The 12,797-nt window shown below is 38.9% G+C and overlaps 1 protein-coding gene across 22 annotated transcripts in view; it reads left to right on the top strand.

Moving 5' to 3' along the window:
• The window catches only part of clasp1a (cytoplasmic linker associated protein 1a), a 117,096-nt gene that overhangs the window by 97,966 nt on the left and 6,333 nt on the right, over positions 1 to 12,797 (top strand). For 19 of the 22 annotated variants that reach the window (XM_088082876.1, XM_088082869.1, XM_088082867.1 and 16 more), the window contains 8 exons: positions 3,289 to 3,438; positions 3,625 to 3,731; positions 5,356 to 5,478; positions 5,849 to 5,996; positions 7,925 to 8,171; positions 9,658 to 9,714; positions 10,638 to 10,828; positions 11,042 to 11,170. In XM_088082876.1, coding sequence (XP_087939002.1) covers positions 3,289 to 3,438; positions 3,625 to 3,731; positions 5,356 to 5,478; positions 5,849 to 5,996; positions 7,925 to 8,171; positions 9,658 to 9,714; positions 10,638 to 10,828; positions 11,042 to 11,170 — 1,152 coding nt within the window. The remainder of the gene's footprint in view (positions 1 to 3,288; positions 3,439 to 3,624; positions 3,732 to 5,355; positions 5,479 to 5,848; positions 5,997 to 7,924; positions 8,172 to 9,657; positions 9,715 to 10,637; positions 10,829 to 11,041; positions 11,171 to 12,797) is intronic. The other 3 variants (XM_088082881.1, XM_088082885.1, XM_088082873.1) reach the window with 2 other exon arrangements.

The following is a 12,797-nucleotide window of genomic DNA, read 5'->3' as shown; positions in this document are numbered from 1 at the left end:
AAAACACCTTCAAGACAGTGACAACTCGAGTGTGGCATCTGTCACTCACCTCTACCATTTACGCTCCAGCTGTTTAACTGTAATAACCTAAAAAAAAACACTCTGTGCCTTGCAAATTGATCACTCACCAAATAGATTGAGCTTGTTGTGCAACCACAAAAGACTTGGGTTTAACCTTTTTTGCAACATGTCAGGAGATTCTTGTTGCTTTGTGTGAATGGGCTTTGAAGCCAACTTTATTGCTCAACATTGATAGGAATGCTCTTCTGTTATTACTGTATGCCTAACACGTTTTTTTTTGTTTTTCTGACTCACCTAACCTCTCATCCACCTGCATACCTGCATGTTGTTAACATTCTGTTTTTGTGCAAGAAGAGTTTCAAAATATGGCTTTAAACTACATTAACTTAACGGCAGTATATCTGTATAAACTGCACCAAGTAACAGTATTTAAAATATATACATTACATCGCATGATGTTATGATTATTTGCTTTTGTCCAAAGCATTATGCAGTAAGTGTTTTCAAACAAAAGCTGAACATTATAGACCCTATAAAAGTAGAATTTATAGGAGAGCTGTTGTATTGAATTACAACAAAGTGTAAAGGTGTGCCTAATAAAGTGGCCACTAACTGTGTCACATGTTCCATCCCACTTAAATTTGCTGGCCTGATGTATGTAAAGATTGGTTAAGTCAATCAATCTTTTAACACGCTATTTTATTTTGTCACAAGTCAATAAAACCACTTCCATAATAGAGTGCTCCAGCTATGATGTTTTTCTGTAGGCCGACGCAAGTTAGCATCTCTCTGGTTCCCTTGTCAAAAAAGCCCATGAGATTTGTCCATTGGATTTTGGATTATTGCAGAAAATAAGCTCTGTAGTAAAAACACATTGATTATACTTGCATGTATTGTTCAGCAAAATAATCTTCAATAATAAACACCACATTTTAAGATTTTTTTATGCCTAAATGCAATAGCCAGAAGTAAAAAGCTAACGTAAGCATATAAATGCGCTACATCGTGGTTGCATGTCTTAAAGCCCCTGGAAACTTAGCTTGAAATTGTAAGAATGCACATATTTATCAAAGTAGAGTGTCTCATTAAGTATCAAGAAATATCTGAGTGAAAATAAATATTCCCAATTACTAGAAAACCAAGCTGAAAATTGCTCACTTTGAGCATAACAGCATTTCTCCAGACTGTGTGGGCATTGCAGATCAGCTTTTGATACTATGGTGCCCCAGCCTTCTGACTCTGGCTGCGTTTCTAAATCCAATCTGATGCTATAATGAGAGAGCTGCTGTTCAGAGCCATGGGGCATTCCATTTCTCCATGAATTAATGAACAATATGTGATATGGATCGGGGACAACCATGCCCAAATCAACCCAGCTTCAGGAAACTGTTAAAAAACTAAAATGACAATATTTCAAATTTGTATTGAGGCTAATGTCTAACACACATTACATATTAAGAGTGTTTTGGGTGATTTGGGTTCCCAGAGGCTTTAACATCTCTATCACAACGAGACTGTAAAACTGTGTTGAGCATGATGATGTTCTGTGGTCTCATTTAGCCATTTATTGGCAACCACCTTTTGTCAGATACATAAAAGCGTCAACCTTCACAGTGGGCCATTTACTGACATATTTTATGCTGAAGAATAAAACGTGAAAGTCTCTTGAGCTTGTTAACCACAGACCTCATTTAAGACTTCTAACCAAATACCCATTCAAGAAAACCCATTGACTTTGAGACGAAAGAACTGGGAGTGCTAAAATGCTAACTCATTTCTAGGTTTTAGGTCTCATTACTGGGGCACCATAGTATTAATTGGTATTCCATAGTATGAATGATGTGTTTAATGTTTCTTGCAACCTCAGATTTTGACTCATAATCCCAATTTAGCTTTGTGTTTGGCATCAAATAATTCAAGGTGATTGTGTCTACATAGTCATGCTCACAGCAAACCATGACCTGCTGTTAGCTAATGAAGCAGATTCACTAATATATAACAAAATAAAGGCCAAAATACATGGCCTATGTATGTACTTATGTATAGGTCAGCCCAACTTATGACCTAACCTCACATTTGCATCACAAGAAGCATGATGGGAACCCTGTTGGCAATCACAAAATACATTTAAGCCAAAAAGAAAACAAGAAAAAAGAAAAAACTTTTTTTCTGGCATATACAGCAGATGTAGGAAAAACAAAATAAGCAAAATCTTCTAAGGATAAGGAAGTTGCTGTAACCAGTATCCAGTGATTGTTATCCCTCATGTCTATGTCTTCTTGAGAGAAACATTTTAGACCAATTTTAGTTTCTGTCTAAATGCCCTTTGATAAAAAAAAATCTTGGTTCCATTAAATGTTTTTATTCAACTTTTTTTTTTATTTCAAGTTTGATCTGTACTCACTTGCATGTTGCAACGTTGATGTATCAACAGTGTCCTTGATTAGTTGTTGGCTATTCTTCATTAGCTTTCCACTGAATGCAGCTTTGTACTCTCACTTTGTAACAGTTTCTTTCTACAGGCTCATGGATATGCAAATCTATCAAAAAGTGCACTACAGAGCTGAATAGATGGTTTCCATGGCATCAGAATTGTTTTGACCTTTATTAACCCTTTAAAACCTCAAGTGACATCACTTTCCTTTTGCTACTTTCATGAGCCTTTCACAGATATTTGAACCTTTGAACCCTGAGCAAATTGTTGCAATTTCTGTCAAATACATTAGGAAACAGGCAGTGAGCAACTAATGAGAAATGGTCCACAAATTGCAAGGAATAAGTAGATTTAGAAAGTTATTTCTAAAATCAAGGGAAAAAAAGTTAATTATCAGAATAACATATTTAAAATTATATCACAAAATGATTATACATTTTAATTAACCTTTACAGGCCATTTCCTTTTTATGTTTCGTGTGGATTTTTTTTATTTTCTTTTTCTTTTTTGTTTTGATTTGTTTCATCTATTTATTTATTTGGTATTTTTCAGGTAATTTTTTTGCATCTTTTACTGATTTCTTGCAAATTTTGGGGTCATTTTTTCTTTTGTTGCTCATTGCCTTCTTCCCATGTTCTTGTAAAATTCAAGTTAATTTGCTCAGGTTGCTCAGCTCATAAATCAGTCACAACCTATATAATCTGTGCAGCTCCTCTGACTCACTTTGGAGAAATTGCTGTAAGAAACACATGATCAAGGTATTTGTGGAACCATGGAAACCATCTGAGCTGTTGTATCCCCCATGCTGACCTGTTGTCCTGCACTGCCTCCAGGCGGCCCAGGTGGTGCTGATTGCTTTGTTTGAGCTCAACACCCCAGAGTTCACCATGCTGCTGGGAGCTCTTCCCAAAACCTTCCAGGACGGAGCCACCAAACTGCTGCACAACCACCTGAAGAATTCCAGCAATACCAGCAGCAGTGTTGTAAGTCAAACTGTAGTATTTGACTGCATCTACACAAAAGCCTAATTTGGATGAAAAAGTGTGCACCAATCCTCAGATGGTGACCATACAGTAGTAAACATCATGCTGGGTGTTGGTAGATCAGTAGAACCATCAGACAGTGGGGTTCCCACATTTAGATTTCATCATCATTTCTTCATCTTCCAGGGGTCTCCAAGCAACACCATCGGCCGGACGCCGACGCGCCACACCCCCAGCAGAACCAGCCCCCTCACCTCTCCAACAAACTGTTCCCACGGAGGACTGTCCCCAAGGTAAACTACTGTGTATGACACACTTCCTGTCACAATGCATGGCTGTGTTTTAACCATAGGGGAATCTGCTGCTGTCCTGATCGCTCACTTGTAGTCAAACTAACACACAACCTAACAGGTGGGTTGGTTGAAGCATGAAACTGTGTGAGCTGCTCAGAGAGGTTAGAACTTCCTCCAACTTTTTTATAGTAGAATTAAGAAGCCAAATATTCTTTTGCTTTGATCAGTTTCACCTTACAGAACACATCTTGCCCACTTGGCTGATTGCTAAAATATTTAGTATTGAAATGGCTAATGCTGTAAAGCTGTGAGGCGCTTTGATGTTATCTTAAGTCCTTTTTACACCGAGATTGCGCAATAGGGCCGCTTCCAAGTTCCTTCTTTATGCCTCCTTTGCATATTTCCCAAACAACAACTTCTGTGTGAGATTTTAGAGAGGATACCAGCATTGCGGGAGCAAACACACCTGCTAACATTTGGCTTTTGTATGTATAGCGTAAGGTCACAAGCACATGGGCCAAATTACTCAGCAGTAGGCAGGGGCACGTATCAGGTCTGGCTCGATCAGCTTCGGTGGAAATGCAAAACCACTTGAGTGATCGTGCTAATTATAGCCCTTTAACCAACTAGATGCAATGACACATCACCACAAAATACCATCCGTCTCCACCCAAGCAGCACTCAAACATCAATCCAAATCAGTCTGCACAGTTTGAAAGAGGGACTGGCCTCCATGCCAGCTGTTTACAGTCCTATAACTTCTCCCTCCACCACTAGATCTTGTGTTGCATACATTGAGTTGAATAGAAATAGGAGTGCCTGTATTTATAAGTATTGAAAAACATACCTTTAGGATTTCTAAATACCCTGGTAAACTGTAATACCATGATAGCATCCAAGCCTTATTACATACATCAGGGAACTCAAATAAGGCAAGTATCAATCTCTCGTTTGTTGATTTCCAGTGCGTGGGGTAAAAAAAAATACAGGACAATTCATTTCTGGCAGCGGGCGCTTGTTGCTCCACCTATTAGGTATCTGGGGCCTCCATATCTGCTCACTCCTTTCTCACTGAAATGATTTACTAGACATGTCAATTGCTCCACGTCTGAAAAAAGATCTTCATTTGGCCACGAACTGATGATAAGAGTTCCCAAAAATATAGTTTATTTCGGTCTCACTGAGCAGCTCGTTCACTTGAGGCACTGTACAGTCTGTTTACCTGCCAGCAGAAACCCATAAACACAGATCAAGGAGCTACTGAATCTCCTGGTTATTACTAAGTTGGACTTGAAGTACACTTCATGTTATGATCATTCTGGCTAAAACATGTGAAAAATGCCCCCCTCCCCGTGATGGGACAAATGAAATTTTAGCTGACTTTGTGGGATTCTGCTATTTTCCTAATCTCTTCTTTAAATTAACACTTTCATTTAACCTTAACGCTCAGACTAGTTTCTTTTTGTCTTTTCTCTTTTTCTTCCCACACACTTGTGTTTGTCCTTCTCCTCCCTCGTCTTGTCTTGTCTTGTGGTCTCCACTCGCTCTTGATTTCCATCCGCCTTGCCCCGCTCTCTCACTCCTGTCTGTCCATCCTGCCCTCCCGGCTGCGCTGCGGCAACAGTCGGTTATGGGGCTGGGGTGTCGACGGACTGTCAAAGCATCCCCCTGCCCCTCCTCCTCCTCCACCCCACTCCACCCCTGCTGCCCCCTCCCTAAGGGTCCTGCGCAGAGCATATTCACCCAGGTAATGAGGCGGCCTGAGACACAAAGGCAATGTAACGTGAAAGAAGCCAGACCCTGATCCTTCTTCTTGTCCAAATTTTCAAAAGACAGTAGAGCATATCTGTCAATTTCTGCCTGAATGCATATTACTCCATCATCAATAATCAAATAAAAATATAATTTAACATTGCTTCTAAGGTGTGTTCAATTCAAAATACACAATAACATTAACATTTACTCACATCTGACCTTTTCCTTTTGTAGTAACTGCTCAGTTTGAATGACAAACACAACACTAAAGCACTTTGCATGTAAGCAAAAACGCATGCTTTTTCAGATATTCATTATATATAAATTGTGTGTATTTCTCTCTGTGTTTGTGTGTGTGGTAGCATGATGGAGTACGACACAGAGAACATGAACTCAGAGGAGATCTACAGCTCACTGCGAGGCGTCACCGAGGCCATCCAGAGCTTTAGCTACCGCAGCCAGGAGGACCTGAATGAGCCAATCAGACAGGAGGGCAAGAGGGATGACGCTGTAAGTCAGAGAGCATTCAAAGCAGCATTTTATCTGAATATTCTTGCTTGAAAATTGACAGTTTGGTATGTTTCCACTAGGAACCTGAATTTTTGCCCTGTTTTTGTTTCTTAGTTACTAATGGGAACAGTAGTTTTTGAAACTGGTCCAGTATTGAATCTCCTCCCTCAGAGCGTCTGACATTCTGACTCAAAAGACTGGCACTTAGACTTAGACACTTAGACACACAATAAATTAAAATTCCTTAATTTATTTATTATACTTTATTTATTTATTTATTATATACACATACATTATCCATATTATAATTTGAACATTCACATCCTGGTGCTAATTGTCTATTACTGTTTTTTTTTACATTTATATTTTTACATACTTTACATGCTCTGCATATTATACATACTTTTATTTTTAAATTTACATACTAGTACTTATTCCTTACAATAACTGTATTTCTATTTTATATTTTTACATACCTGTGCTGGTACTTATTTCTCTAATTCCTATAATTTTCTGTGCTTGTCATCAGAGTGACTGTAATGAACCACAATGTAGCCACTGGGAACATGTTCATGCTGTTTGACAACATTATGGAAAGGATCCCTGTGGTGATAGATCTCTTTGTTAAAAGAGAAAGATGCTTTTTTGTTTCACCTGAATAGGACAGGAAAGGATAGGAGTCACTTTATAAGTCGCCAAAGGATAAACTAGTCTGTCATCATAGACATAAAACAGAAACAACAGCAAAAATACACAGCATGTAAACGAAGACATAGACACACTCTAGATCAGATCAGGCAGAGACACTGAACAGAAGCACATGGCTCGCTGCAACAACAAGAGGGCCACTAAAAACCAACACAGCTGATAAGTTAAAGGGGAAGGCCATCGTACAAACACAAAAGTGTCAAAGGGCTAAAAAAAAAAAAAAACACCATGTAAACAGTAAGCAGTGAATTCATCATTGCCAGACTCACCAGACTCTTATAATATATTAAATTAAATATCTTTAGGTTAAAATAAACAGTAAATTTAGTGTACAGAGCCGTCATATCTTAACATCTAAGTGGTTAAATTTGTTTTATTTAAAACAACTGAGGCTAATGATGATTAGATGAACTAAGACAGCTTTAGTGAGTTTTATTTTGATTCTGTTGTCTTTGAATGAAGTATGTTTTACAATGATAAAATTACCCAGTATGTTTACATGATGTTAGATAAAGTGGAATTATTTTGTTAGTCAGACTAAAACTAGATTTTTGAAATATGTGTAAACATGTTAGTCTGACTGAAATCATTCTTAGTCGAATTTCTCAAAATCAGTCTAGCACAAACAGATAATGCCATTTGAAGTCACGCTATTCTGTCATGTCCTCGGAGGAACTTTATCTGGACTCGGTTTGTAGGGTTAGAAACAATTTGTTACTTACGAGGGGGGAAGGAGTGGTCAGGTCTCCAAAAAAAAAAAAAAAGCTGGATAGCTGGATCAACATCACTTTTCTTGTGTTGCTTTCAGATGTCTTTCACCAGTCTTCAGCCTATGAATTCTGAGCAAATTGGTTCAATTTCTTTCAAAAACATGGAAAAACAGGCAATGAAGAATTTTTAAAAGGGTTAATAAGATTGCAACTTTGATGAGTCTAACAGAGACTGCTAAGCCTCACAATCTTAGCTACAGGCACCAAACCTAAATGATCAGTTTGGAGTCAGGATGCAGGTATGAGAGAGGCAGGGAAGTCTCTCAGAGGTGGACAGCTGCATGGCTGGACTGGGCATCTGTATGGAGGTTCTTAGAGGCAGCAGTCTCAGCACAGAATCCCTGTTATGTAACACCAAATCAAGTGATTTGAGCGCTGCAGGTGTTCCCAAGGACGAACGGTTTCCAGAATCCTGTCTCATTTTCTCCCACCTCCCCCTCTGTCTTACAGGCAGGAAGAGAGGGCGTCGCGTCCTCTCCAGGCTCTGACGCCCGCCTGGGCTTAGACATGGTGGAAGGGGGACGCACCGCCTTAGACAACAAGACCTCACTACTCAACACGCCGTCACCTCGCTCGTTCTCCGGGCCACGGAGCCGCGAGTTCGCCCCCTACGGTTACGGAGAGACCATCTGCACGTATGACAAGAGTGCCCTGAAGGAGGCGGTGTTTGACGACGACGTGGAGCAGTTCCGTGACTGTGAGTTCATGCTATAATGAAGCAGTGAAAGGTGGTTTTGGGGGAGTGATTATTGCAGCAGACTTAAATAAAATGTGTATACACAGTATTGAGGCACCCTCATAAACAACACTACAATGTTACATTCTCTAAAAGTTTTTGCATGAAACACTGAGGTGCTTAAAAATGAAACTGAAGTGTTTTGTTTTTATTAACATACTTTTATTCAATGCCCTACAGTATATGTTACTACCAACGGTCACAATGTGTCATACCTTTGACATTTTAAAGGCATGAGCGAAGAAAATATTAAATTTTTATGGCTCTGCGCCAAATGATAGTTGTGGCTGGTGGCATTATGTTTTCGGGTTACTCTGGACATACACCCCCCCATTCTCATTAAGGCGATATCTCAAGAATGCCTTGAGGGCATTTCTTCAAATTTGGCACAAACGTCCATTTGGACTCAATGATGAATTGATTAGATTTTGGTGGTCATAGGTCAAAGTTCAAGGTCACTGTGACCTTATCTGTTTCATTCTTGTGAACACCATATCTTGAGAATCCCTTGAGGGAATTTCTTCAAATTTGGCACAAACGTCCACTTAGACTCAATAATGAATGAATTAGATTTTGGTAAGAGGTCAAAGTCTGGAGTCACTGTGACCTTATGTCTCCTTTTTGTTATCTTGATATCTCAACAACATAGCAATTTTTACATAATAATATACTTTAATTTTGGTGGTCAAAGGTCAAGATTACTGTGACCTCATAAAACATGGTTTTGGCCACAACTCATGTTCATACAGTAATTAAGCCACATTTTCACACACATGTTTAATAGGATATAATGATAGAGTGATGACACTGTATATTCAAAGGTTACCTTCACTGTGACATCATAATGTAAACTGAAAGTGCAACCTGTCTGGTTTATAGAGGCATATAATCGTGGTACTTCTGTTTTATTTTGTGTGATGATAATGTAATTTTTATGTTGTTTTATGCCTTTCATAGTTCTGATAAAAAAAAGATGAAAACATTTTTAGAGTAACAAGGAGTTGTATCTGCCTAGTGCACTTGTGAAAAAGAATCACAAGGCAGCAGTCTTGACATGTCTCTGTCGACCATCATTCTCCCACCGTGTAATGTGTCATGTCGTTTTGACAACATAAAGGAAGACAACCTGCAAGGCTTCTGCTGTAATGTGATGTTGAGACCTGGAACAATAAATAACCTCAACCGTCAAGGGTGTAGGAATTATGTGCAGCCAGCTTTGAATTTTCACTCGGTTAGTCGGCTAAACTATGAGTCACAGAGAGCCCTGTTTTACACAAACCCAGGTGTGTGAGTCTGGCTCCTGTTGCAGCAGAGGATCTGCAGTCTGTGTGTCACTTGTTGTCGTCATCACATCCTCTGCTCTGCATCCTCCTGTCCCCTCCCCTCCTCTGCCTCTCACCTCCCCACCCACACCTCCATCCCTCCTTCACCTCCCCCTCCTCTCCAGGCCGACGTCAGGAAAGTGGTGAAAACAAGATGACGCTCCCCAAGGTTTTTGCTCCTGGTAAACATGACAAACTGACAGACAGACTTGACGACTGTGACTGACTTACTGACTTCACTCCACTCACCCTTTGTGTGTGTTTGCATTAACCAATCAGCCCTTTCAATTCCCATCACCACCTAATTATGGTTTTCTCTTAACTCCACCTAATACCTGTGTGTTCACCAACCTGTCCTGCTATAGCTAGCAGCTTGATGCTTGTACTAATGGTTGCAGCTTTCTCTAATGAACTGAATGTTTGGGTGGTTTTGTTAGGGTGTCTAATACTGCTTTAGAGATCCAGCTTATGACATAACAAATTATATATTCTAAACCACTGCATATGTTGACACCTGCAGCTGCACAACACAATACATGGCTTTAACTAAATCAGCCCTTAGGGCCCACTTTGATATTAAACTACTATTACTCTGCTCATAAAATGCGCTTTTCAAAATCAAGCTATAAAAAAAATATACATTAATATGATTTTCCGCTTTCATTGAGTTTGTTTTATAACTAACATCAGTTCTAATCAGGAATATAAAATATTCATTCATTTAAAATACCAGGTTTTTGTCATGATGCCACTGTCAAAGATTGTAGTTTGAATGGGTTTCCGTGGCACATTTTTCACACTTAACAATATGAATGTAACAATTTTGTTATATATATATATATTTATATATATATATATATATATATATATATATATATATATATATATATATATATATATATATATACACACACACACAATATTACTTAGAATATACTAACTACTTTATAATTTTCCCACAGCATTGGTTGAGATTATTTTAGTCTTGATAAATTAAAGGCTGACTGTAGTTTAAATGTTGTAGGTTGGGTATTTTTTAGCAGTAGCTTCAATCACTGTATTTCTGATGTATAACTTCTTACTGTCCACTTCTCTTGGTGAGCAGTCGGTCAGGACCACTCAGACCTGGTAGCCGACCTGCTCAAGGAACTGTCCAATCACAACGAGCGTTCTGAGGAGCGTAAAGGCGCCCTGGTGGATCTGCTGAAGATCACACGAGAAGACAGCCTGGCTGTGTGGGATGAGCACTTTAAAACCATCCTCCTCCTGCTGCTGGAGACACTGGGTGATAAAGATGTATGTTATTTGTTAGATTAGATTAATTTAATTTGATATCGTACAATACAATTGTGTGAATGTTTGTGTGTAAAGGACCGATTTCTGCTGAGTTTAAAGGCACCAGCTGGAGTCACACTTCTGTTTATCTCAATAAATTCAGTGAATGTAGGCAAGTGTGAATATCTAGCAATGATATTTCTGCCTTAAATGAATTTTTATGTCCCCCTATAGCACACCATCCGAGCCCTGGCCCTGCGTGTGCTGAAAGAAATTTTAAGGAACCAGCCAGCCCGTTTCAAAAACTACGCTGAGCTAACCATCATGAAGACCCTGGAGGCTCACAAAGACTCTCACAAGGAGGTACACTGGACGATACATAAAATTGCATTAATTGTTTGTATTTCACACGGGGGCAGAAGAACAACCTGAAAACATAAGACTGACATACATATATCATGTCAGGATTTCCCACAAATAAAATGTCTGCAGCCACATATTGATTTTATACTTTTAAAGCTGGACCATTAATTAGGTGCGCTATTTAAGTATATATACCCTTTGGGCATTCATTGCATCAGCAACGCAGAGGGTACTCTGGGCACAGACTGAGCAGCAGGAAACCAGGGGCAGTGAAAGTTAAACTTAACTAAAGTGAAACTTAACTATTTTTACCACTGGGACTAAAAGATTACTTTCACTTACCTCTACAGTAGCTGCTGCTCTCGATCTGATCAGCTCTGATCGGATCGACGAGCAGCTATCCTCCTGTGACTCAAACTGCTTCTAAAGAAAAAGGAACTCATGACAATCCACCTGCGCCGTATTCATGGACCCGCAAAAACAAATTTAGAGAGGGGACGCAGAAAGATAAACACAGACAAGGAAAAAAAAATGGAAGTTTGCTGACACAACACCCCCCTCCCTGACCCCCCTGTCATCAGCTACCACCATACATAAGTTCTAAGTCTATTTATACATCCAGCAGATAAAGAGAAAAAAATGTATTTTTGTCAACCTAAATGCCTGACATTCTGCTGCTTCGTCTGTGCCCAGAGTACACTCTGTGCTCCGAGAGTATGGTGCAATTAATAACTGAATGGTATATATATTCCAGAAGCCTTACTCATGAACAGTCCAGCTCCAAAAATATAAAATCCAACCTTCACAGTAGATGTGTATTGGTCTTCACCAACTCCTGATGGAAATATTGTATCTGTTATGGATCATTCTCTATTGGTTTATCACTACAAGTGACCCCTTTCATATAATACATTTGATCCATTGTTAATATTAAAATTATATATTTTTGTCCAGCTTTTAAAAAAGAATGGATCACAGCCTCTCTATGTTCTACGTTCACAAACTCTACTTTAACGAAAATGTAGTTCTACTGGATTTCATGCATTTTGATTGTAATGAGAGATAAAACTGAATTGTCCTTAATAAATTCAAAAACAACCAATAATGTATGTTTCTACTAAAACCATGGTAGAACGTTCAAACTGTGTTAAATGTGTGCACATACCAACATATGGCAAGGCTAAGACAACCAAAAAAGGTTATTAACAGTTGTTTTTAAAGAACTCTGCAGTACCCTTATCCTGAAGTCAATTTGGTTATTAATATAGTTCAATAATAATAACCTCTGCCTTTGACCCTTAACTATGTAACAGACAGGAGAAAGCTTTGGGGTTACTCAGGGTAAACTTTTTGTGAGGGCAGTCAGCGGGTACACAGATTGTGTAAACAAAGATCAAATGTTGATAAGAAATTGAACATAGAATACACAAAATAACCAGTGTGACCAGCCTTTGATGAAACCACAAGATCAATATTAATCCACAGTCTGGGATCAAGAATCAGCGTTTAACAAATTGAACCAATCCATCAAAAATACAGCATCCAGAATACAAACTTGTTCTTGTGAACTTCTAAATAAACATTTAGGGTGTTCATGTAAGTGGTCTTTACCCTTTGATATCTGAGA

This window comes from Plectropomus leopardus, chromosome 10 (assembly GCF_026936395.1).
Source record: "Plectropomus leopardus strain MGB_pleo_1.0 chromosome 10, ASM2693639v1, whole genome shotgun sequence".
Lineage (NCBI taxonomy): Eukaryota > Metazoa > Chordata > Actinopteri > Perciformes > Serranidae > Plectropomus > Plectropomus leopardus.
The sequence above is the reverse complement of the archived record's forward strand: the minus strand, read 5'-3'. Positions and strand labels throughout refer to the sequence as shown.